This window comes from Xiphophorus maculatus, chromosome 20 (genome assembly GCF_002775205.1).
Source record: "Xiphophorus maculatus strain JP 163 A chromosome 20, X_maculatus-5.0-male, whole genome shotgun sequence".
Taxonomy (NCBI): Eukaryota; Metazoa; Chordata; class Actinopteri; order Cyprinodontiformes; family Poeciliidae; genus Xiphophorus; species Xiphophorus maculatus.
The window spans coordinates 30,491,060-30,518,804 of NC_036462.1; the positions used below are offsets into that span (position 1 = coordinate 30,491,060).

At 39.6% G+C, this 27,745-nt stretch overlaps 2 protein-coding genes across 5 annotated transcripts in view; one reads left to right on the forward strand and one right to left on the reverse strand.

Annotated features, from left to right (window-relative positions):
* The window catches only part of LOC102226319 (plexin-B1-like), a 73,354-nt gene extending 55,112 nt beyond the window's left edge, over window positions 1-18,242 (reverse strand). For 2 of the 4 annotated variants that reach the window (XM_023324740.1, XM_014470491.2), the window contains exon 1: window positions 17,855-18,242. The gene's annotated coding sequence lies outside the window, so the exon portion shown is untranslated. The remainder of the gene's footprint in view (window positions 1-17,854) is intronic. The other 2 variants (XM_023324739.1, XM_023324741.1) reach the window with 2 other exon arrangements.
* A 4,615-nt stretch (window positions 18,243-22,857) lies between these two features.
* Window positions 22,858-26,900, forward strand: LOC102222270 (ubiquitin-conjugating enzyme E2 variant 1-like). The gene is made up of 4 exons (XM_005803707.3): window positions 22,858-22,904; window positions 24,518-24,666; window positions 25,300-25,425; window positions 26,350-26,900. Exons 1-4 carry the CDS (start codon window positions 22,883-22,885, stop codon window positions 26,494-26,496), a joined length of 444 nt encoding a protein of 147 aa, XP_005803764.1. The 5' UTR covers window positions 22,858-22,882; the 3' UTR covers window positions 26,497-26,900.
* Window positions 26,901-27,745: the final 845 nt, after the last annotated feature.

Sequence of the window (27,745 nt, forward strand, 5' to 3'; positions counted from 1 at the left end):
TTATCACAAATGCTTTGACTAACAAGAAAAAAGCACTGATGTGAACCGATTCATGCAAATGGCATATATGATGTTTTCTTAACCAATCAGTTGTTTCTAACAAAGGTTAAAAACCACATCACATGATGGTCCATCTGGTGGAACCAAACAAGGTTGAAGATGATTATCCAATAGATTAAAAAGCACTTTATTTGAAAACATGAGAAAATTCCATCAGAAGTATTGAAGTGGTGTCCCTTAACCCAGGACTTTTTACACATAGCTACATGTAGAAAGCAGATGTGATTCACCCATAGGTGTGAAAGACAGATCAATCAAATCATGGTTTACTCTTGATTTCCTCAGCACCACCTCCGCAACCTCGAGTGCCTTTTTCATTTTTACTGAAATATTTTTTCTGTCTGCCCAGTGGCTTTGGAACCCTCACACGCCCGAGGCCACGCATACCAACAACGCCACAGTTTCCTTGCTTACCAAGCCGTCCTTTTTGAAATCGACAGCGAGAGTGTGCCTTCGGGCAAAGCTGCTCTGTAATTAAACTGCAGAAATGTCAAGTTTTCCTTTCTTCAGATACCTAAAATATACATTTGGTGGGAAGTGAATCTGGGTTTTCTGCTTCATCTTTTAACCCACTTCAGCCAAAAAGTTTGGCACCATATGAACCTGGGTTTAATTCAGTTCAGATCCCTCAAGCCTAAATTACCAATTTCCCCAAACACGTGTGTTGCTAAACTATAATGCCAATAGTATTTTGCCACATGAACTTGAATGACATCCCATTCTTAATTAAAAGACATTAATGCGGCTACAACAGCTTCGCTTCCTTTAGGAAGAAGCTCATGAAGTGTGTCTAAGACAATCTCACTCCTCCAGGAGAGTAGTATTGAGTTCTGGTACTGGACACGTTTTCACACTAATTCATCCCAACGATCTTCTACCAATTTGAGATCAGGACTCAGCCCAGGCAAGTTCTACCAAACCAAACCTGCTCAATCATGTTTCTGAGGTGTTCTCCTCTATAGGCTCTTTTTCTGCTTGCATCTTCTTAGCAGTGACATGTGGTATTTAAAATGAAGCATGCATAACTTTTAAAGATGGATAGTAGATGTGAAGTTGGTGTGGTGACTGGTGGGATCAGTAAAAATCCCACAAAAATAAACAAAAACATATTAATGCCTTCAGCTGCATAAACCGTGCTTGTTCACTGGGTACAAATGTAAATCAGGCCAGTTTTAATTATCCTCTACTATGTTGGGTATTAGGTCATGGGATTACTGTAGTAATCAATATTGAGCGCAATAAGCCTGTGCTGGTGTGGGGGTAGATGTAGGCCGTTCTGATGATACTGCTGGCATAGGGCATAAACAATAACATAAGCAGACATTTAGAGTTTGCCTAGTTTAGCATAAAGCTTTAGTATCAGTCAGTCATGTTCATTTGTGTAGCGGCGAGGCGGTTCAAGGTGCTTCACATAATGAAAGCAGGAAATTACAAAATTATAAAGAAAACACCATACAGTCAACAATTGAACAAACATCACATTTTGACGAGTGCCATCACCAAAAATCATACACACAGAATATGTTGGTCAGCGTTTCATTTATCATGGTTCAAAAGCAGCTCTGAACAGGTGGGTTTATAGTCTAGATGTAAAGAAACTCTGTGTTTCGACTGTTTTGCAGATTTCTGGAAGTTTGTATGTTACGCCAAACAAAACACACATTGTCTGTTCACACTCCTGTTTCCATAAGTTAATATGGTTAAACTGCAGGCAGAACTCTGATGTAGGACGATCTAATGGTTTATACCCAATGTAACTGCAGAGTTTCATTTTAGCTGTTTGCAGGTGGATGTGGTCCTCTGTAGCCATTAAATATCAGTGTAAACAAAAATGTACATTTTATTTTACTGGGGTATAAAGAGTGAACAATGCATGGAGCAGAATAAACTATTTACCAAGTAAAAACTCTCTCAAAGAAAAGATTTTCTCAAGGAAATGAAAGAAACCGTAAGCTTATTAACAAAATTATCAACCTTTTTTTTTAAACAGATCTTATCCCATACTGTGACAGTTGTAACAAGTATGTAAAAATAAAAAACAGAATTATTGTAAAATTTATAGACTGCAGCTTTGAGTATTGTCAACAATGTGTCACCATAAAATATAATTACCTTGTCATATTTTTTTATTTTCTGTCAAGTTTTAACTTTCTTTTTTTTAACAAAAACCCATTGGGACGCTGGTGGACCCCCACAGGGCTTAGCAGGTTTTCTGTGGGAAACCCTGGTTCTTCAGGGCGAGGTCCAAACATGGTGAACTGTATCTGACCCAGTCTGTTCTCTGTGTTCTGGCACCGTTCAAACTGGCAGCCCGTTTCAGCAGCTCTCAGCTTTCAGCATGCATTTTGTTTGTGTTTTTAAATCTATTTTGTCATGTGTTTCTGTGCTCACTACTATTCTGTTCAAAATTCAGATGACTATCCTCTGGACAGCTCTGTTTTGTTTTTTAACCTCTTTTTTTATTTTATTCACAGTGACCGTTGTTTACACCAGGTATGCTAGCTCTCAGTAGCTCCACTGTACCGCCTCCCACCGAGCGACCCGATATTCCCCGTGAGCTGAGGAGGAAGACGTACAGGCATCCGCACCATGACCAGGGTATGGACCCGTCATCCAGTCCATCATCATGGAAAATGTGAGATCGCTTCCCAACAAAGTAGTGGAGCTAGCGGCTCCAACAGGCCATCAAAGGAACTGCCAGGAGATCAGCTTTGATGGCCCATGGGAGCCGCTAGCTCCAACTCTGGATACAAAGTACAAAGATATTTAATATTGCAAGCCACTAGTTCAGTAAAGTTTATTTTCACTACTTCATGACATTAGTACAGGTTGAAAAAAATTCATAACAGACATATGTAGTTTTTTCCCCACAACCAAAAGCAGAGCTGAGTATCCAATTGAGTATAAAATTGAGCTCAAGTAAGAGTAGCGCTACTTCAACATATTTTTATTCAAGTAAATGTAAAAGGTAGCCGTCCAAGAAATTACTCAAGAGTAAAAAAGGTATTTAGTAAAAAAAGTCGCACAAGTACTGAGTAACTGATCAAATGACCAAATATTTAAATGGACCTAAATATAGAGTTAAGTGGAAATTTTGGCATTATACTGATGGAAATGACAATAATTCATAAACAAAACAAACAAACAAAAAAAATTAGGCACAAAATTATTTTTTTTCCAAATCTGTTTCTTTCAGTATCAAACTTTAACAAAAACTGCAGGTGTGTGTCTGTGTCTGATACATTTTTGGTTAAAACATGTTTGTTCTTCATTCAGTGGGTAGAGAATCCAGAAATTTTACTCAAGTAAGAGCAGAAATACTTCATAATAAAATTCAAGTAAAAGTGAAAAGTACAGCATAGTAAAAACACTCCTAAAAGTGCCTTTTTTCCCCCCAAAAAGTTACTGAAATGAACGTAATTGAGTAAAAGTAACTACTACCCAACTCTGACCAAAAGGCTGCATACTTTAAGTTAGGTAGGGCAGTCTTAGTAGGCTAACTGCTGGGTCATTGGGGAGCCCACCAGCTGGTCTACACTTATATGCCTTTCAAACATTCGGTTTTTTGCCCTCCATAGAAACTTTCCTCTTTTCCTTATAAAAGGAGTCCTCCCCCCAAAGCATTTAAAGGAAAGGGGTGGAGGGTGTGTGAGGGGAGTCAAATTAGAGTGTGCTGTCTAGAGAAAAAGGGCGTTTCTAGGGAAACTGAGTGTTCACTCTTCTCCAGGAGCTTTCATGGTTGCCACTGGACGACATCTAACTGGCTGCATTTCAAAATGCTGCTTTTCATGCCTCTCCTCTGGCCATGAAAAGCCACACACATTCATGCTTGCATGACCAAGAGGGAAAAAAAACACCTTCCCGGTGTCACCACAGTACACTGCTACCTCTCATATCACCGCCTCTGGGTGCAAAAGCCAGAACCAGCGAGCAGATGTCAGCTAGAGACGATTTAGTTTCCAGAAAGGCCTCCCAAAACCATTCTCAGAAATTCAAATCCAGGATTAATGGCAATCGTGCCGTCAACAATCAGCGAGATACGTCGCTGTAATTACAATGATCCAAATCCAATAACAAACCCTCAGGTTGCAGCATTGGTTTCGCTAAGTTGACAGGGATTGGATGATGCCGCCTGGGAAACAAATAGACGGTGAACATTACCTCTGCAGCCACACCCACTCACCTGTGCTTTCTCTGAGGAGACTGAAGGAAACACCAGCCGTTTTCCCACCGACTGACAGTTTTCCGTCCTCACCCCACCCATCCTCCACCCCGTACCCCTGCCTGTCAGGATCCTGAGTTGTTGCAGGGTTTGTTTATTTCTGCTTTCCTCAGTTTCTTATTTTCATCAGACCAGTCCTGTTTCTGTATTTACTTTAGTTCAGTTCTTTCTTGGTGATTCTAGTTGAAATATTTCTTATGTCTAGTTATTCTTTGTTGCTCTAGTTTAATTATGTTTCTTGTTTTTTTTTATTTTGGATATTTATAATGTTTTCCGGTTCCAGTTGTTAAATGCTCATAAAGAATTTAAAGAATGTGTTCTCTCATTATTATAGCATTATTATTATTATTGTTATTATTATTATTATATAACTTGAAAATGGTCTCAAAACAACGACATTATCGCGAAAACTTCTGGGACAATTTATCGCTCAGCAAAACTTGTCATCATGACAGGCCTATTAAATACTTCAACATCAGCTCCATGCCTCAACCTCTCTGCACACGGATCCATAACCTCCAGCTAACGTGGCGCTCCTTCAGCGGCCGGTTCTTTTCAGCCTCCTCCACAACAAAAGAAACAAAGGAGAAGGGGCTGCTTTTCCTCGTCATCTCCCCACACCCACTCCCTTGTAAAGTTGACGGTGCACAGACAATGTAGCCTCTGGTGAGAAAGTTCAAAAATAAACCCAGCCGAAAACATCCAAACAGTATTATCTACATTCTCTGTGGAGGTTGCAGAGCTACATGCAGGTGCACGAAGGCAAAACACACACCAGTAAAAATGTGCTGACTTCAGTTTGCATGTCTGTAGTTTAAATTTGTCTAGACAAAAAAATTGAGGGTTGAATACAATCGCTTCTGAATTTTGAATTTCCTCCTAAAATCTTCAATTTTATACGATTTTGTTACCACGTGTTCCATGGCGTGTTTTTTTTTTTTTTCTTTTTCACCTTTTTCACTTTGTTCGGTAAACGTCATCCTGTTTTCTGCTCAGTTTTATTGACAAAAAGGATTATGGTTCAACACATTATGTATATTCTGCATTTTTTCCTCAGCATTTATTTAATAAAATAAAATAAAATAAAAAACTTGTTCATCCTGAATGAACTTTATGTAAAATTTAACAATGTGTGAAAGCTTCTCCAAACATCTATAATCCCCATTTCCTCCAAAGATAAATTCAAGAACTTTGTCAGATGAATTGTATTCTTTTTTTAAGCTGGTTTTATCCATTTTATGATTTCTAATAATATCCAATTTGCCTAAACATGTTAAAATATCCTTTGTCTCTGTTACTATTAAATACGATTTAATTAAACATGATTTTGGGGGGGGGAGGGGGGGGTGTACATACTTATTAGTGCTACTGGTTCATTCTCTATTCTTGTTTTTACCACAATGTATCTTTTTTTTATCCTTAAAATCCTTCTCAATATCAAGTTGGGTTCTATTTGCTATCAAATAGCCCTGGCACAATAACACAAATTACAGTACGATAAATTGTTCCAGAAGTTATTGCGATAAACAATAACAATGTTGATTTGAGACCAGTTTTAAGTAATATAATGGTAACAGAATAATTATGAAAGAACATATTCTTAAAGATCAATAAACTTTAAATTCTAAAGAAGATTCAACACTGGAACTGGAAGACATTTTAAATATCCAACATAAATAAACAACAAATAAAAAAAATTATGAAGACTCGTTACTATTAAATACGATTATGATGAAAATTGTCCTTCAAAATAAAGGACAAGCTGATACCAAAGCACCAAACTAACGGCCATCTGTAAATGGAAATTATTGAGCTCGTTTTAATTTATCATACAATTAATTGATTTATTGTTTATTGTGACAGGTCTAGTATCAATATTAAACCAGTCTTCTACTTCCTCATCCAAGAGAACTATAGTGTAGGTTCCTGTAGCCATATTTCTTTAGACTTAGACTTAGACTGACTTTATTGTCATTTTGCATGCACAGGGTGTATACAGAACAAAATTTCGTTGCATACGGCTCAGGACAATGTTTTGAGCTTCCAATTGTGAGGTTACTCCAGAATAAAATAAAATACAGTATAAAATATGAATATAAATCTAAAAATAAAATATAGAGTGCAGGACTGACAGTAAAATAGAAGTTATTTAGCTCTGTACATGTGCAAGGTATAAAGTGGAGACCAGTTTTTGAGTGCAGTCCAGTTAAGAGTTCAGCAGTCTGATGGCAAGTGGGAAAAAGCTGTTTCAGAACCTGGTGGACCTGCACCGGATGCTGCGGAACCTCTTTAGAGGGCAGCAGGGAGAACAGTCCATGGTGGGGGTGTGAGGGGTCACTGATGATGTTTCGGCCTCGGGACACGCAGCGCTGGGATGAAATGTCCTGAATGGAGGGAAGGGGGGCCCCGATGATCCTCTCTGCTGTCCGCACCACTCTCCTCACGTTCTTCCAGTCGGAGGCGCTGCAGCCTCCACACCACACAGAGAGGCAGCTGGTCAGAATGCTCTCTATGGTGCTTCTGTAGAACGTCTTGAGGATGGGCGGGGGCAGGTGTGCTCTTCTCATCCTCCGCAGGAAATACAAACGTTTCTGTGCCCTCTTGACCAGAGACGTGGTGTTCCCAGTCCAGGTCAGGTCGTTAGTGATGTGCACCCCCAGGAATTTGGTGCTGCTGACCACCTCCACAGCCGAGCTCTTGATGAGCAGTGGAGCGTGGCTGGGCCGGTTCTTCCTGAAGTCAACGATCATCTCCTTCGTCTTGTCAACGTTCAGGATCAGGTTGTTGTCTCTGCACCAGTCCACCAGCTGCTCCACGACAACGACTCTGTAGTCCAGGTCGTTGTCGTCTCAGATGAGGCCCACCACCGTTGTGTCGTCCGCGAACTTCACGATGTGGTTGGTGGCGAACCTGGGGACGCAGTCGTGTGTCATCAGAGTGAACAGCAGAGGGCTCAGGGCGCAGCCCTGAGGGGAGCCTGTGCTGAGGGTGATGACATCGGAGGTGTGTTGTCCGATCCGGACTGACTGAGGTCTGTCGGTGAGGAAGTCTAGCAGCCCAGGTGTCCCAGTTTTCCTGCCAGATGCTGTGGGATGATTGTGTTGAACGCTGAGCTGAAGTCCAGGAACAACATCCGCACATGAGTGTTCTTCTCCTCCAGGTGAGCCAGGCTCAGGTGTAGGGTGGAGGAGATAGCGTCTCAGTGGAGCGGTTTCGGCGGTAGGCAAACTGGAACGGGTCGAATGTGGAGGGGAGTCTGGAGACGATGTGTATCTTATCGTGTTGTGACTGTGGTAGATGAAGAAAAATAATTTGTGCTTTTTTAATTTTTGAGTTTTGTCATGACTTCCTGTCTTATAATGGGATTGTTTAACCAGTTGACTTTACGTTGATCATGAACTCTTCCTGTGCTTTTAAGTACTCTCCCAAACATATCTGAACCAAACCATTACAAACAATCGCAACAAGTCCAACACTTAATAACTTCAAACTTTGGGGAAGACTGTCTCCCCAAAACCCAGCTGGTGGGTGAAGGTGAAATCAATCACCATCCCCAAAGAGGGACTGTGCCTAGACTCGCTATCAGTTCCAGAACTGGAATATGTCGAACACTCGGTCAGGTTAAACAGGATAACCATTTAAGAACTATATTTACTGTAAGTCTGTAATGTTACCTCTCATCTCCATTTATATATATTGTTCTGAGAAACTTCAAGAGTCTCTCTCTGGCTCGCTGCATTTTTAGTGGTGATGCAGTCATAATCAGTTAGTATTGTCATCAACAGTGCTTAACGTGCATGTTGGATTAAAATAGGTTGCCATTACCATTATATTACTTGAAAATTACTTTAAATTGAACAATATCATAATTTATTGCAATAACCTACCCATTGCCAATTTAAAAAAAAAACAGTGGTTGAGGAGTTCTTTGGAATATTACAAAAAAAGTAAAATGTCAAATGGTAAATGGTGCTTCCCCAGCTTTGCTCCAGCTTACATGGAGATGGATTCCATGTAAGATGTAAAGCGGAAGATAACATCAGCTTTCATCTTGTCCTAATCCGAGGTCTAATTAGGCTCAATTAAAACTGGATTAAGATTAGACCCTACTGTAAAACAGAAGAGTGGATTAGAGCTCAACTTGAAGGATTCTGCCTTAAAACCGTGTTCAAAACAACCCAGAGAACAGGGTCTGCAACTTTGTGTAGGTAGGCCTGTCACGATAAACAATAAATCAATTAATCGCACGATAAATTAAAACTATCAACCTTATTTTAATTGTCGGCTTTATCGTTTCTTCCGGCCTTTTTTTTTTGTTGATGACACTGAATGAAAAAAAGGCTCAACTCCGGTGCTCTCCACTGACTCCTCCCTTCCTCATTTCCTTAGTGTAAAGCCCAGCACACATGACACGATCTTAGAGCTGTCGGATTGTCGGCCCATTTTCAAAACCTGAGACCACACTTTAGCCAACAGAAATCCTAGGCATAACGATTCGCTTGGGTTTGATTGTGCCTGTGGTGTCCAACAATGGGCACAAAATAATGGCTACAAGTTCAGTGAACTCATTTTAAAACCAGGCATTAATCAATGCTTTACTACAATCTACCTGCAATGCATGTGGCTAGTGTCAGCGTAAAGTCCTGACTGAATGAAAATCATTAGAACCTATTTATGTCACGTTAACGAAGAACAGCTGAAAAGTTACCGGGTTTATCAACTGTGGTACCAATTTCGCTCCAACTCCTCCTCTTGTCATTTCTATATTCTTTAACGAAATGTTGAATAAACATTAATGTTGTTTCCACATATCATCTCCGATGTCCGCTGAACTTCGGGTAATTCCCCTCAGAAAGCTCGGAGGAGAATCTGCGCTTTCTGATTGGCTACCTGTCACATTCAACAGGCTGCGTTAGATCCCAGTCGGGGAAAACTCCTGATTTGGATCGGAGCGGCAACGACGATCTACCGTAACACACCAAACACTACAGGATGATCGGTTAGGAAATCGCAAGGGGAAAATTGGGGCAAAAAGAATCGTGTAGTGTGAACTATTGCATCAGGTAGTCGATGTGCCCATTTTCTCTATTTAAATCTAATGATTACTGAAGGGCAACATAATATACAGACTTTATAATCTGCACTCTTTAGGTTGAATGCAGTGTTTATTTCCACTTTGGCTTTATGTTGTTTAGTTTTTATTCAAGTAAATATTTTGTTACTGGAGACTGAGAATCCATTTTATTTTTGTTTTTGGTTGTTTTGTTTATCAGTTCCAGTGTTTAGTGTTCTTTTGAATATAAAGTGTATCTTTCTTTGGCAGGAAATCACATGCATTATTACGTCATTTCCATTAAATCAGTGTAAAAAGGTCTTCATCAATATTATCGTTTATCGCAATAATTTTTGAGACAATTAATCGCTCAGCAAAATTTGTTATCGTGACAGGCCTATGTGTAGGTTTCATCAGGAAGGCAGTTAGGTCACCTAATCATTGGTGTCAGTTTTTCTCATTGGCTGGCTCTCTTTCTCAAAGAGAAAGCAGCAGAACAACTGCTTCACAAACAAAAAAATAAAACGGTAAGCAGGAGCATGCAAGGATGCAGGCACAAGGAAAGGTTGATACTGGGTTCTAATAAGTGTCCAACATTGAGTCCATAACAATAAAGTGAGGAATTAATCTAGCAAGTGACAATAAGTAAATTATCTCATGAACCAGAGCAAAAAGGAAGAAAGCGATGCTCAACTCCAAGTTACAGACAAAACAAGATGACAAACTTCTAGCGAGCAAGCGTGAGCGGCCATTTATTGTGCGACAAAACAACGCTAGAGGCAGAGTGTAATGAAGGTCTTCATTACTGGAATGAAAACACTTAAAAGGGTGTGTTGAATAAGAGACAGATACAGATTAAAGTATTTTATTGTTTGTGTGTTTTTGTGCAGTGGCATCTCAGCTGGAACTGATGGAGTCCTGTTAAAATAAAACAAACGAATGGATGGGTCTTGTAACTGTTTGAAATACACTGAAATGCTGTGTAGATGTGGCTTACCTCTGTCTCTTCCTCTGCAGGGTGTTCAGGCTAAAAGATTCCCCAGGGGCCTGAGCACCTTATAAAGGTTCCGGAAGAGACCAATGCAGATGGAAGAGGGGGAGCGATAGAACGATGCATTTTAGAAGTTTAATGATTGGACTTATATTTATAGAAAGGTATTTTTAGAAATGAAATGGCTGCTTAAAAATGAACGTTTGTTAATATTGTGTTGAAGATTTGGTTGTTTTGTCAAGATTGTATGTGTACATGTATTTTGTCCTACCCTGTTTCTTGGTGGGGTTGTTAATTGGAGCAGCCAGGAACTATAAAAACCTGCATGTTGGCCACATTGCAGGTTGGTAGGTGTGGTTGCTGCTGGGACCCAGGGCCGTTGTAAGCAGGATTGTCTAAATGTTAAATGTTGGAGAATAAACACCTGGTTGGTCTGCACTATGTCTCTGCCTCAAGACTCCTCTGTAAACCAGCCGCTAAGGGCCATTCTAACACAGAGTAATAATAACAAAACAGAAAGACGCCTGTCAATTGTGAGGTTCTCAATAGTGGTGGATAAGACTGTCCAAATGGACCGCATATTTCTCTTCAAGAACTTCCGAAAGTGTTCTGCTACGTGGCGGTTTGAATTTTAAGCCAATATGCTAGGTCGCAAGTTTTTCCTGAAGCTTCTTGGTTTACCATATCTGGCAGTGCACTGCAAAAAAACTGAATCTAACCAAGTAGTTTTGGTCTAGCTTTTAGTGTGAATATCTTAGTAAACTTGAAAGGAAAACTAACTAGTACATTTTCAGCAAGACATAGGAGCTTGTTTTAAGTAACTCCTCAATATTGATGAAAAAGTACTAGTTCCTCTGGCAGATTATTTAACTTATAACAAGACATTTTTTCCAATGTTATAAGTGAAATAATCTGCTAATGGAATTAAAACTTTTCCCGTCTATATTAAGGAGTTATTTACTTAAAACAAGCTCTATATGTCTTGCTGAAAAGTAGCTTCTAAGTTAGCTTTTCTTATTTCAACTGTACTAAGAAATTTGCACTAGAAACTAGAACAATAATACTCTAAGGTTTAATGATTTTGCAGCGTGAATATCTTGCAGGTCACTGTTCTGCTACACCAGAGCAGCTGTCCCGCCAATGGTGGCAAAACACGTAATTGTCTACGTAACTCTTATGATGAACCTATGTTTCGTCAGACAGAACTTGCTGCTTTACCTGCTTCATGTCGGACTAATTAACGTGTTGCGTAGTTCTAAACTAAGTTCTCAGCACCTCGCTACAAACCAAGTGTCTCTCATTGCTACAAACACACTGACTTTGCAACAGGGAGACTTAGAGAGCGTTTGCACTGCAAAGTGAAGATGCGGATTCTACCAAAGACTGAATGCTTAAATTCAGTCAAAACATTTGCAACAAAGTAGCTCAACTCCGGTACTGCACTTTTTGAATTTTTCTCCTTCCAACAGATTTGTTTGGTTTTCAGTGTGGAACAAGTTTCTAAATGATTCATCGCGGTGTCGTTTTTTATTTCATCCTGAGTGCCTGGCAGAGGTGTGGACACTTTTCAGAACCATTGCATGACTTGAACTATGTACCCTGTTCTCAGAGCAGAAAGGGTTTGGTGTTTAAGTCACTTTCACAGTTCCACCAGTTTCAGTTTTGTCCAGGGCTATTCATACACCAGTAAAGGTCTATTTACCTTTATCATTTCAGGAAATTTCACCATCAGTTTTGGATTTCACACCAACACAGAGCAGCACAGAGAGTGGTGAATGAAGTCTAAGAGGAGAAAACCTTTGAGGCGACAAAAGGCATCCTTCAGGCCCAAACAGCTGAGCTCAAAAAAGCAACTCACTGCAAAACCACAAAATCTTACCAAGTATTTTTGTCTAGTTTCTACTGCAAATGTCTTAGCACACTTGAAATAAGACAAACATAACTTAGAAGTAACTTTTCGGGAAGATATAGCCGCTTGTTTTAAGTCAATAATTCTTTAATATTGATGAAAAAGTTCCAGTTTCACTGGCAAATTATTTTACTTACAGGAAAAATGTCTTGTTATAAGTGAAATAATCTGTCAGTGGAACTAGAATCTTTTCAGCAATATTTAGGAATTATTGACAGAAAAATTACTTGCAAGTTAGTTTTGTCTTAAGTTTACTAAGATATTTGCACTAAAAACTAGACAAAAATTAGCTGGTAAGATTTTGAGTTTTTGCAGTGTTTACAGCAGTGTTGACTGTTCTTCAAAGTGATCAAAAACATCAAACAAACCGCTTCTTGGAACCAAAAGCACACCCACCTAGTTTAGTACATACACTCTGAAACATTTATTCATGCCCTCTCAACCCCTAACACGTGCACACAAGCCTTCTTCAGGTTCTAAGCGGTTCACTTCTTCCCGAGCCGAAGCTCTTCAAACCCGTTTCAGCGCCGGCTTCACGCGACCGCACCTGCTGCTTTCCGGAGAACGCGCTGCCAACACTTAAACGCCAGGACCGTCAAGGCGTGGGAGCATACAGCGAGTTAATAATTCACATGCTCACAGAGCACTTGATCTTTCAAAGATCTCAAATCTCCTCCACATTCCACAGCAGCGGTGCGTGCGTCTGGGTCGCTTTGTTTTCACTGGGAGAGTTATCATCAGTCTCCCTGATTTCAAAGGAAATTCCCAACACCTCCACTGCCGGTCTGGCAACCTAAACATTAGGTGAAAAAAAAATTTTTTTTTAAAACTACACTAAACAGAGTAATAAATACCAGTAGTAAGACTGTGGGAGTTGAGCAGAGCACACTTACTGTTTGATTATTTCTTATTATTAGGCCATTATTGTCACAGCAGGGCTTCCATTACCTGGCATATGGCCTGTTTTGGTTAGGCAGGTGTCTTGGAGATTAATGGCCGTCTACTAGGTTGAGTTTCCAGTTTCTGCAAAGGCCCAGTGGCAGGGATTATGTCTGAATAGCGCCGAATATCTGCGTCTCATTTTATGGCACAAAAGAGCAGGAAGAGTTCAGTTATGCTGCTTTAGTCCAAAGAATGGTGAACTTTAAGGCGTTAGCAAATTTTCACACCTGCTACCCGGATCCCACGGACTCTTCTGACAACGCCGGAAAAAGTAGCTCCGGGTACGGTCGTTGCTAAGCAACATCTAATTCAGATCATTTTTGGAAACCTGACGAGGTTAAAGACCTCAACACAGGCTATGCAGTGAACAAGAAAAGACTTTCCACTGATCTTCTTTACCCATTCACTCTATAGAGCGTTGCAAGGCGGAAGGTGCCCTTCTTATTTTCGATTCTAGAATTGCTGATGGTGGCAGCATGTTGGAGCAGAATTTGCTACGCGAGTTTTGATTTGTTCTTTTTAAGACTATATACATTTTTTTTATTGAGAAATCGAATTGGACAGTTATTCACTGGTTCTGGACGGATTTTTGTTACTGCTTTTTTACTTTCAGACAGTTGCTACGGTGCATAATCATGGCAACAAGGTTATTTTTTGGGCTTTTCTTTTTACAACTGGGAGCAGCTAATTAGCATCTCGAAAGCTCAACTGATATCTGAACTATGACCCCAAATCCAAGAGGAGGTAGATGTAGAGCAGGACCAGAGAGCAGAGAGACAAGGAGGAAGTTCACACCATCTCTTCCATCCATCAGAATGGTCAGGGATCATATCCCCTACTCCAACATCTTCTGCTCAGCTTCCTGTTAACCAAACTGCCAGACAGATATTTGAAGAGAAACGTGTTTCTACTTGAGTTACTTCATTTCAGAGCTGAGACTTCATCTGTGTAAAATCTTAGCTCTAAAGATTTCCAGACACTTTGTCTTGAACCCATATGAACAAAAAATGTCTTCATGAAATCCCTGGTCACACATCAACGTCTGAGAAGCAGAGTCATTTTCCAATAACGAAGATATCGGCACACTGGTGGTCAGAGGGTGGCGACGCTGGCTTAGCTGAAGCAGGCACAAACATGGCGCCGCCATCACCATGTTCTCTTACACTCTCAAATAACGTGTGGCCTTGCTTGTGTTGGAGAGACCAGGTGAGTACATTTTGCATATAGGCTGGTTTGTTTGTGGAAAGCAGCGCGGTGATGAAAAGGCTCTGTGGCATCCGTGCAGCTGCCGACACCCTTCATCACATTTCGCACCTTCACTGACAATTCATGAGCTGGCTATTGTTTAGTGTAGACAGAGGTGGGCTGAGTAGCCAAAGATTGTACTCCAGTAAGAGCAGCACTACTTCAACATATTTTTACTCAAGTTATAGTAAAAGGTAGCCGTCCAAGAAGTTAGTCAAGTAAGAGTAAAAAAGTACTTGGTAAAAAGTCTGCTAAAGTACTGAGTAACTGATCAAATTATCATTTAATATTGAAAAATTACAAAAATCAGATGGACCAAAAAATAAAGTTAAGTGGAAGTTTTGGCATTTTACAGACCAAAATGACAATAATTCATACAAGTAACAAAAAATAAAAAATAACTAAATTTTTTCCAAATCAGTTTCTTTCAATAAATAAACTAATGAAACTTTAAAAGCTGCAGGTGTGTGTCTGGTGAATTTCTGATTAAAACATGTTCTTCATCCAGTGAAGTTACAGTGGGTAGAGGAACCACTTGCTCAAGTAAAACTAACGGTACTTCATAATACTTCATAATAAAGTTACCCAAGTTCACGTAAAAAGCACACTTTTTCAAAAAAAAGTTACTCAAGTAAATGGAAGTGAGTAAATGTAACTAGTTACAAACCAACTAGTCATTGCCTTTTCACGTAGTCTACGACTACTTGTGGTAGAAAAACCACAAGAAGTCGTTTACACACAAAATCATATTTGGAAAAACAATATTTGTTTGATATTGACATATTAAAAAATTGTATACAAGTGCAAACAAGAAAATGTAGTAAAGCATTACAGGTCAATTTAAACATAAACTTAAATGTTTTTTTTTATACTTTGAATAGAAATGTACTTTTTAAATTTACTGGTCTTCTCATAATGAGTATTACTTTTGTCTTCAAATGTTTTCTTTTAAAGTTAAAAGGCAAAAAGCAACCATATTTTCTGTTTATCTTGATGCATTTAAGATGATAGGAACATCTTTTTTGTTGTTAAGTGTAAAAAGTTTGTGTCTGTATTGAATTTCAACAATAAAATGCAGTTAGTCTGTCTGACCCGCAAGCAGCTTACAAGTGTTAATTAATTCTATAAGCATTATTACTAAATGTCTATGTGGATCACCTATTGAATAATAAAACTATGGGCCCCAACTGTTCCAGTCAGTGCACTCATGTTTTATTATTCCGTGTTTTTAAAGGACCAACTGACTCGTACATGTAAAAAAAAAAAAAAAAAATGTATATTACCTTCATAATTCCTAAATATTTTTGATGGAGTAAATAATGGAACTACAGGAGGAAACTGCTGGACAATAGAGCTGAATCTTCCTTAAATTCGGGTTTTCATTATTGAATTCCTGAACAATACCTTTGGCATGTGGAGCTCAGGCACGGTCAGCAGATATAACCACATAGCTCACTCTGGCTATTAAAGACAAACAAACAAACAAAAAAACAGGTGCCCGAAATCACATCTATGGCTATTTGGAGATTATTGTAATGGAGGCCTTCATCATTCGCTTTGTATTTTAATAAGTGGTTTAGAACCAGAACCACCAGAGTGGTTTGTTCACCCAAAAGCAACAACTGCCAGCTGAAAGTAGTCTCTTCACCCAATCACAGAGGACGATGCACATCCTCATAATACCCGTCTCAAAGAAAGAAAGAAAGAAAGAAAGAAAGAAAGAAAGAAAGACTGATTCTGGTTGAAGACATCCTGTTCTCAAGGGACGCTGCCTGTGTTTAAACATCCCAAACAGGTTTCGCCATGGGCTTTATCGTCAAAAGATCACGCCGTTTCACCAGACGAATTTCATCTCCCTCTTTACAGAGAAACCTTTGGAAATTTGTGATCAATAAAATCACAAAAAATTGCTTCATTTAAAAAAAAAAACCCAACATTTTTTAAAACTAGCTGACTTCTGACTTTTAGTGGTTACTTGACAGACATGTCGTGGTTCTTCTCATTCAGTTGAAAGGTATTGTTTGTGATTGAAATATGCTATTTTCCCTATCAAAATAGCAACAAATAATAATAATAATGTGTCTTAAAATGAAACAATGATCTAATTCAGAGGTTTCCAAAGTGTGGTCCGAGGACCACTCGTGTCTCTTGGAACCATTTTGTGTGGCCCCCAACTGGAGCTACAGATTGATACAAATTTGTCATTTTTAGCATCCGAATTTAAATGACAGATGGAATTCTTCTTTAGGCACAACGTATTTTTCTTTAATAGCCGTGCTTTAAGGTCCCAGCAGTTTATAAATTAAAGTGAGCTGAAACGCTAAAGCAAGCTGACATACTAATGATAGCATCCAGGCTATCATTAGCAAGTTGACCAACAGTAAAATACCCCACGCAGGGTGAAGAAATCTCATGTGAAAGCTATAATTAGCTAAAAAGCTAAAACTAGCTGAAATAGTAAGGATAGCATCTAGGCTAGCACTAACCCAAAATAGCTGTCTGTTATTGTAGGACTCACAACAGTCTACTCCATGTATCATGCTTACAACAGCCTACATGATGATGTCTATGAAGAGACCCTTAAAAACAAAGATTATTAATATCTGATTAATGATAAGTGGGGCGTTGATTAATTCTGATCTGGATAACAACTTTTCATTACTTTTTCATTATTTCAGCTTTTTCTGCCACTGTAATGTAACGTTTCTGTTTTGCTTATTTATTGATTTGTGTTTTTCTCACGTAAAGCACTTTGAATTACCAAGTTGCATAAAATGCTCCACACTAATAAACTTGACTTTAATTACAACATATTAAAAATTAAAGTATATAAAGCATATTGATGTACAAAAGTAACATATTTATTTGAGGAAAAGATTCATCTATCCTCCCTGTGGTAGTAAACTCAGACCTGTTTGTTGGGTTTTGATGGTTTGCATCAAACATGTGAAATCGGAACAAAAATAAGTCATATTCTAACATCACTATACAGGATGGGTCCTACTTCTGTGTCACACTCCCCATTGCTACGGTTCATTCAGTAGACTTTATTTGTTTCCTCGTTTTAATACCACTTTAAGTCTTTGTGAGTCTTTTATTTTTCCACCACCAAATGGTTCCACATGAGCGGCACCACAAAGCATTTGCGCTTTGGGCACCCAACTGGCTAGCACCGGCCCTGCATTGGGTGCTCAGCAGACGTTCTGCTGTAAAAACACAAACCAAAGAAAGGCCAACATCTTCAACGAAAATATGAAAAAAAAAAAAACAGCAAGTGGTTCATGCTGGGAAACAAGTGGGAAAACACAGGAGGTTGTTTTGTTAATTGATGCCTAAAATACACACAGTTGAGAGAAGCGCGGGGTTAATTCAACACACACACACACACACACACACACACACACACACACACACACACACACAGCCACTCACCTTACTCTGAGTTCAACTTTCTCCTCACTAATAATGCGTCTTTATTCCAGCTCAGGTCAAGTTCCAGTAGTTTCCTTCAAACTGTCCAGTGTGGCTGCAGCTCTGTGCAGAGACCAGCAGCGGGGTTTTTTTTGCCTCCCCCCCCACCCCCCGACGTAACAACAGAATATCCCAGAGTCCGGGTCCAACACCGACCACTTTCTGTGCTTCACACACCAAAGCGCTTCATGAAGAAAACACCCGCTTTCCTTCTCTGTGTAGCGCTTAGAGGAAAGTCTGACGAAGTGAAGCGGGCTCCCTCCGGCTCCCCCTACCAGCAAGCTTCGACCCCCTACCGCAGCCGGTGAATGGTGCCTGAAATGCTCGGAGTCGCTCCGAGTTGCCCAGATTTCCACCGGCGTCAAAAGGGGGACGGGCAAGCTGAGGGGAAGGGACAATGGTGCCTTCAGGTACCCGTGGGATTCCCTACAACAAGCTGCTACTAAATTCATCCCAGGGGAAAGAAATATTACCCGTACTGCTAGCAAAACAAATTAAGAGATACTTTTTCAGAACCAGAACAAAGACTATTATCAGAAAAAGTTGTTTGCTGCAGATTCAGCCCGGTTTGTAAATATAATCTAATATCGAAAGCTAGCGCTTAAATAACAATAAAAACAGGTAACAATGATGATAATAAGCACATTATCATATTGATCACTTGGAAGAAAGATGTCCCGGTCCTGTGGTTTAACATTGAAGGTGTTAAATCGAATAAGCACCTGTGAGCAGAGTACAGAAAATTGTACTCAAGTCAGAGTAGCACTAGGCCAACATATTATTGCTGAAGTAAGTGTAAAAAGTATCCATCCAAGAAATTACTCTAGTAAGAGTAAAAAAGCATTTGGTAAAGAGTCTACTCAAATACTGAATAATGGATCAAATTATCAATCATTTAAGATTTATAAAAATACATTAATTGGACGGACCAAAGATATAAAGCTAAGTGGAAATTTTGGTATTTTAAGAATAAAGATGACAATAATTCATATATTAACCAAAAACAGCAAAATCAGGCAAAAGACAAGCTTTCCAAATCAGTGTCTTTCAATAAAAAATTAAAAAACGTATGAAATTTTAACAAAACCTGCAGCTGTGTGTCTGTGTCTGGTGAATTTTTGGTTAAAACATGTTTGTTCATCATTAAAGAACCCAGAAATTTCACTTAAGCAAATGTACCAATACTTCATAATAAAATTACTCAAGTAAAAGTAAAAAGTACAGCGTGGTAAAAGAATACTCCTAAAAATACTCTCTTTTTTTTTTCTTTTTTTCCCCCACAAAAGTTACTCGGGTAAATCTAATTGAGTAAATGTAACTAGTTACTTTCCAACTCTGCGAATGAGTTTGATCATCTTTACCTTAGAGTCATTTTTCACCACACTGAAAGGTTTTCAAGCAGCAGCTTGAAAAAAAACATAACAGCATCATGTATGCGCTCTCACAGAGGTTCAATATGAAATAGTGAAATGCAGCAGCAGATGGTGGTGGAGAACTGGCTGAAGCGGCTTCCCCCTAGTGGCCGACTGGGAACATGCATCTGATTACTGGGCCATGGTTTGACCTCCCAGTCAAGATTGTTTGGACAAATGTAGCAAAGGATGAGTGTAGATCAGGGATCCACCGCCTGTGGCTCTTTGGACCTTCCACAATGGCTCTGAATTACTTTGATTAAAACGTAAAAGGAACCAGTTAATTATTTACAGATATAATAACAAATGCTTTTTATGAAAAATATTTAACTGCAATATTTGAACTAACTGTTCGCAAAGAATGACACTAAAAATGCCAGTAGTACGTTTTCATATCTGTTTTTCTTGTCATTAGGTTGGCATCTATGTGATTTTTTTTTTGTCTAATTAACTATCCTTTTTTATATTTCTCTTTATTTTGAATCCTAAAAATAGAAATAAAATGTTGGTTCTTTAAAAATTACAAGAAATTTCCTAAATACATTTTTATTTGCGTAGAATGTCTCTAAGCCCGTAACCTTTAGATTGTAGAGGTTGCAAGGTCCAAATGAACGAGAACAATAAACACCAGGGAGGGGTAATGCATATCTTAGTCAAAGCTTTTTATTTTTACTCTGAATTCACACAGCAGTCTAGAAACGGTGATTCTGGGAAACAAGAGGGAGGAGGGGTGGAGGGGGAACGCAAGCATTCATAGCAGGGTGGCAGGGAGAAGTTGGAGAAAGTAAAAAACGTCGTGTGAATGAGTGAGCCTGTCTGTCAGAGGGCAACGCTCTGCATTCACATCCCTGTGAAAAACACTGAGCCATTCATCGTCAAGCGCTCGGCAAAGAGAGAGGCCGGCCGGTGATTGGAAGTGATGGGGGATGGAGGGTCAGGAGGCTGGCTTCCAGAGGGATGGGAGCGTGCATGGGGGGAGGTGTGGAGCAGAGGGGAACCTCTTTCCTCTGCCTTGTTGTCTCATAACCACGGACAAAACTCTGTCAAACACGAGTCTGAGAAGGAGAGTGATTCAAGGTCACCTCTAACCTGCAGCCGTCGTCTGTTCCTGCTTGTATTTGCAAGGTTGGTAGCAGGTTGAATATCATATAAAAAATAAAATGTGAGGTGGTTATATTAATATTTTCCAGCACCTGACTCTGACATCTGATGGATTTTGACTAATAGCCTAGTAATAACTAACAATAACCTACTAATAACACCTGGATAAAACCTGGATTTGAATTATAACTGCAAATTATACAGTTATAATTCAAATCCAGATTCAAATATACTTAATTCAAAAAAATTTTTTTAAGTTATTGTAGATAGTGATGGCTATTAGACGGAAAGATCTTCTGTAGCGGTCTGTATTACAGCACTCTATTTTTCTAAGACAGACTCAAGAAGAGGATGGTCAAGGTTGTCCATAATTGTATTAATTTTGAGTCATCATGTCCAGAGAATCCTGAGTCGTCCCCAGAACAGAACCAGAATCAGAACAGAACCAGCCTTCTCTATCAGGTTGCTTCTCCCCACAGCATATGATGGCAGAAGAGACGACTCGCTCAACAATGGACTTATAGAAGAAATGCAGCATCTGAAGTCACATCCAGCTCATGGTAACAAACTATGTGTAAAGTCTTGAAACATTACAGTGCATAACTGTGGCATAACTACTCTGTCCTCGGATATCAGTTCAGACAGAAACTTCTACCTGAGAACTGTGTTGCTAAAATGATGAAATATCTCCAAATGGTTTTGAAATGTTCCAGGTATGCATTGGCTTTCCATATAAGGAAAATTTCTCTAAGTAAATTTGGAAACTTAAGACTAAATTCAAGATTAAATCAAATTTACCAAATGAAAACCTTTTTTTTTTTTTTTTACTTTGGAATAATACCTCATTAACAAAACGTTGAGGTCCCAGGACATGTTGGGCAATAAGTTGAGTTAAGCAAGTAGAACAATGAATGTACCCACTCAATTCAATTCAGTTTATTTATGTAGCGCCAATTCAGAACAAATGTCGCCGCAAGGCACTTTACAAAAAAAAAATCATTTCCATTCAATCATATATTCCAATGGATCCTAGTTATCAAACAGTACAGGATGCTCAATTAATTATTCAAAATAGGTTGAATAGTTTTGAAGAAAAGAACATATTTCCTCAAATTAAGTTAGTATTTGAAGAAATACTAACTTAGGATTATTTTTTGATGTTCATGAAAATAAAAAGTTATAAGCAAGAGAGGGAGAACAGTTAGGTGATGGCAGCATTATCTCCGCCGATGTCCTCCGGGATGGAATCACAGATCAATCAGATCACCAGACCAGGTGAGAGAAAACAAAAAGTTAACAGTTGAAATAACAGCAAACAATGCAAATTGGAGAGGAGTAGAAAAAGAAAAATGAGAGAAAAGTGGTGAGTTTGTCCTCCAGTAGCATAAGAATATGGCAGTACAACGACACAAATTGCTCAATGCCAGTTTAACTGTAAGTTTTATCAAAAAGGAAAGTTTGAAGAAATAAAGGAAGACAGTGTGTAGAACTGGGAGCTGGTTATAAAGCTCCCAGTTCTTTATAACCCGCCGAAAGACAAGTGTAAAAGAACGTAAAACCACTTCTGTTCTGCGTTTCCTCGCTCTATTTTAGGTTTTTCTCCACGCAGACACGTTGTCATGGCAACAGACAGGCGTTCAAGCGCCTCGGGAGGAATGAACGCCGAATAAACACAAACATGTTTCCAATCAACGCAAAACAAAAGACGTACGTAACGACACCAAAACCGGAGCGTTCAACCCGTTACCATTTTGTAACATTTGTGTTCAGACGTTTAATTGATCTGTCGGAGTGTACAGTAGGTGTGTGTTATTTTAACTGAACCGCAACACGGAACTGTGCCGCACAGGACAGGTACATGTTACAGATTTCAGTCATGTTGTAGAATAACTGACCTACTTCCCATTTTACTGACCTGTGAAATGTGATAGTCTTGGACCTTTGTGACCTTTGTTATCTAGCTGTCGTAGTTTTGACAACTAATAACAAATCATTGCATCCTTCTTTTAGATATATATATATATATTTTTGCCTGACCCGAATTCCGAGTCAATGCATAGCGGGAGCGCATGTTGGGCGCACTATAGGTCACGTGACGTCCAATTCAGTAAATATCAATGGTGCTGCTTGCCTTCTGTCCTCGCAGCTCCTCTCGCGCTTCCCGCTACACTCTGAACGTACCCGGCAGGAGTCAGGTTACATCGAGTTGCATTCAATGTTATCGGAAAAAAGAGGTTCACGTTCTTAATGTCTAATTTGCCTAAACTATTTCCTGAATTCAGTCACCAGCGACGGTGGCAAATCAATAGGGTTGCAAGGCTTTATGTTAGTTGAGCAACTGTTACCCCAGTAGTCCCGTCCTTGCGGTAATGCATTTACATTAACTTGCCAACCGCCAATAAAGTCAAAACAGGGGGGTATAGCGTAAGCGGGAACGAGCATTGTACGTGCGCGCTATCACGGCACAGTGACAAATATGGCGGCCGCCGCCGGATCAGGTAGTCATTCTTTCTGTCTTTACCGACAGTTTTTAATAGTACGTTGGCAAATATTTTCCTCCCCGGTGCAGTTTATAACGCGCACCGGTTATCTCTTCATTGGTTATCGGCTTTGTTAAGAGTCCAGCAGCCCTTAAAAGTTAGATTTCCTTCGTGATTGAATGTGGCAGGATGCTGTCACCAAGGGTGCTATAGCTAGCTAGCAGGTCGAACCGGTCCCGGGTTTCAGCAGCTGTTTCATAGCTCCGTTAGACTCATTGTCCTGGTCTATCTAAGCGCTCGGGGGGAAGGCTGAAATATTCCACCGTTTAAATCAGGGCCGGCATGAGCCAGGGATTTTTGCGGCTTATGTGGTCTCTTAGTGGTGACGCCCCCTGTTATCTGAGGCGGCAGCTGCATCAGTGGACTCCTCTGAGATGAGCTTACTGGAGCCACGACATTCCTGATAAATCCTCGTAAAACTTTATGCTTTTTAAAGCTCTAACAATATCAGTACCTGAGTTAAAACTTTCGTTTATCCCAGTTGGACAACTTGAAAGTGTGTATAAACATTGAGCCTCTGTTGCGGTTTAGATACGTCTGTGTACCTCTTCGCGTTTAAAATATTTATTAAATTCTACCACCTGTGCAGCTTATGTCCTTGCCAGCAGAGGGCGCACTCACCATTAAACGAAGGAAGTCTATTGAAGCTCAACCAGGAAGAACATGTCTGGTGCAAACCGGTCAAACAAGGAAGAAGATAACAATAATAATAATAATAATAATAGAGATATGGTTTTAATGAGTCGCCGAATCTGTGGCGTTCTAATTGAAAAGTTATGAACTTAAAAATTAAAAAAAGAAAACGGGAAGTCTTTTGTGAATAAAGACGAGTACATCTTTATCCACACACAGCACCAAGTAACACTTTTAGACCGCGGTTACATCGGATTAGCATATATTAAAAATGTTTTCAGCTATTCTGCTCTCTGACATTAAAACACATCGAAGATGTATTAAAATAAAATGGAAAACCAGAAAATAAGCCACACAAACATAACATTTGACACATGAGGATTTGTGTTACTTTCTCTTTGTATTTTTTGAGCCTAGTAAACGAGCCTCATTTTATACATAGTTCCTTAGTAAAGGAAGGAAATGTGGAAACCACTAGTTGAGACTAGGACTACATAACATCAGAACATCATGTGGTTCAAACATTATTATTCAATATTGGTATTAGTGTGGACACTGGCGGTAAAGTGATGCATTTTCAACACATTGTGCAGCTGTGGTTTGAGACAAACGTAGCTTCCTTCTCTAAAGGCTCTGAAAAGGCGTCACCTACAGGTATTATCTACAGAAACGTTTCTCTCCATCGAAGACTTGTTTGTGTAAGCCAGGGTTTATCGTTTCACGTTCATGTTTTAGAAGTTTTTCTGCTTTGACACGCCTGACTCAGATGATTGCGGTACAGCCATCAATTTTTATCAGGTGTGCTGAAGTTGTAAAACAAAACATCGAAAACATGCAGGTTTGTGTGCATCAAGGACTGGGGTTGAAAAGTAGTGATGTATTTACTTTTCAATGTGTTTCTTTTTCTCTCACTGTGTGTGTGTGTGTGCGTATAAAAGGCGTTGTTGTTCCTCGCAGCTTTCGGCTGCTGGAGGAGCTGGAAGAAGGTCAGAAAGGTGGTGGAGACGGTACGGTGAGCTGGGGCCTTGCTGATGATGACGACATGATGCTAACTCACTGGAACGGCATGATTATCGGCCCTGCTAAGGTGAGCCCCCTCCCTGCACACACACACACACACACACACACACACACACACACACAGAGAACATGTTTGTAAAATGGAACAAAGTGTTTTAGCTCTGAATAAATAGGTGATCAAACCAATGCCGTAGCTAAAGAGTTACCACACCTAAAGGTTTTTGGCTGCCAGCACATTTTTGTCTGGACATAAACTTAATGCTAGTGAACTTGTAACTTGTATCAGCTGACCCCACTTGGCTGAAAATCTAAGCAATGGACCAATCAGAAACATTTTCACCGTCCCTGCACCGAAGGTTCCTCAAAATAACTTTGGGGAACAAAAGTTCAGGCTGGTTCTGGTAGAAACCCAACTACAGAAATTCCTGCCCTCTCTCATTTTTTGCTCTGCTGGACCATGCTATGGCGTGAAACTTTGTGAATAATCACGTGAAGAACCAACATATAAGTGTGATCACGTTTTGGCAACTCTGAGTCTTAATGTCAGGAATGAGACTCTTAAGTTCAAAGGCTTCTGACACCAGAAGCGTTTGAACGCGGTCCAAAGCAAAGCTGGACCCAGTCAGAGGTTCATGTCGGGGGGGTTTCTCCCCGTTTTATACATGTGTACTTTTTTTTTTATTACCTGTTTTCATTTCAGACTGTTTATGAAGGCAGAATATACAGTCTGAAAGTAGACTGCGGTCACAGATACCCAGAGTACCCGCCAATGGTCCGCTTTGTTAACAAAATCAACTTGACTGGTGTTAACAGTTCAACTGGTGCGGTGAGTGTCTTTTTTTTTTCACACATTTTTGCTTTTCTGATTGCATAATAATCTTCTATGCTAGCCCATGTGACTTACGGATAGTGTTTTGTGAAAAGTTACTTATTTGAAAGGCTTTCAGTAATGGAAAAGCACGTCTTCCCTCATTTGTAAGGTGTTGCATGTCGGCAGGCACAATATTATCAGCATCGGACAATATTGGCTGTAAATTTTAATATCGAACATAGGTCATTCTGTCAAAATAACTCACTGGTGTAAAAAGAGTTGTTTGTATGACAAACCAATGACGATATCGGCAGCACAGCACAACGTCATGAGAAACTGTTAAGTATTAATCCACGACTGATGTGCTTGTGAGCAGGTTCAGTTTAGTTTTGTGAAGATTTACAAATTTGCACTACTTGTGTGTTGTCATTTTCTTGGAGAGAGCAGATGTCATAAATAAATTTGTCATTAAATATAATGCAAATTGAAAGTGTGGCATCGTTTTCAGCTTCCTTTTTAGCTTTTGCATTTGGTATCAGATGCAAAAATAATGCTGTTTAGAAAAGCCATATAGTTTCAGTAAGTATAAGAAAAAATATCAGTATTGGTATTGGTTATTGGCCAAATGAGTTTTAGTATATTGGCATATCGACCAAAAATTCAATATCGTGCATCCCCAGTTGCATGTATTTAAAAAGAAAGAACTAAATAAGTAAACAAAGAGTATTTAAAAACATGAACACCACCAAACAAAACCATCATTCTTTTTATTTTTTTGAAATGTCAAGACATGATTTATTTTTCATTCCCATCTAATGGAAATTAAATGAAATTTCCGCGACATCAGTTGTAACAACAAACCCCAAGTAAATTGAGTTGTAACATATATTTGACGCTGAAGTGAGACAGATGACACGAAGGGAGCGTTTCTTTCCTCAGGTGGACCTAAAGTCTGTGTCGGCGCTGTCCCGGTGGAAGAACTCCTACAACATCAAGATGGTGCTGCAGGAGCTCAGGCAGCACATGATGATGAAAGAGAACAGCAGGCTCTCCCAGCCGCCTGAGGGCCAGGTCTACAGCAACTGAAGCTGCTGCTACTGTCAACACTCTCACTCACACACAAATACAGATATATATATGCACACACTCTCTCTCTGAAGGTGTTCAACCATCATGTTATCCAAGACTGTCAGCCCCAACTTCTTCCTTTCAGAGCCTTCCGTTGCCCGGAGGACCCAGCCGCCTCACCCGCTGCCCAGCCGTCTGTCATGCTGGCCAGCGGTATAAAAATAAAAGAAACAAAAGTCTTAGTCAGCTTTTATTTTTTTCCTCTTTGCATCCAGATCGCTACCTATCAAATGGTCTGGCGGAATGTATCGGCGTATTCTGGGATCATGTGAGGCTGTTGACATTTTGTGCATGACGAACCACAATCTGCTGCAAATGATCCCCAGCAAAAACGGAAAAAAAAAAAAAAAAAAACCCCAGACGATTTACCACTTCGCATAAGTTACCTTCACATTTCCAATCGTTCCCGTTTCTTCCTGGTGTAAACTTCTCGGGACCTTTCTTCAACTAAGCATGTCCAATACAAGGAGATGAACATCTTCTTGACGTTGTGTATCAGAGTGTTGCTGCTTTGTTTTAACTTGTTTTAATTTCTTTCTTTTTTTTTTTGTGCCAAACTTCTGTGCCATATGTTTCATAGTGCTTTGTGCTAATTGTTAGCAACCACTGGGAAGAGGGCCAAATGGGGGCTTTGAAGGGGTGTGTGGGGGGGCGGGGGGGGGTTTCTGTGAGGATCACCACTGGAGAACGTTTTTGTTCAGCTTTGTTGTTTTTGTTTATTTTTTTTCCTGTGTATTCCATGGAATTGTCTCTTCTTTCCGTCGTTCAGCGAACGCTCACTGAAGACGACGTACGGCTTTGGATGTTTATTTTGTAATGGGGTAGAGCCTAATCAGGGTGACTGTCACCTGTTGCATGGTTTTATTTGAATTAAACATTATTACTTTTGCACACAGTTGTATTTTGTATTACTGTCTATACACTTTGTGTGATTAAAAATACTTTATATATATATATATAGAGAGAGAGATAATGAACAGAAAAGAGGTAATGCTATCAAAGCGCATTCTGTTAATACTTTTATTGTTCAAAAATGGTGGAGATTCTTAATTTTGGTTCAGGTAAAAAAAGCATTTCTTAGTTAGGTTCACTGTTGTGATGTCTCTAAATTGCCTTTAGGTTATAAAGCTTCCATTACACAGCAGGTCTTGGTGTTCAATTCCAATTTATTGTTTTTTTATTGGCTTGATCGTATTGCCGCAGTGAG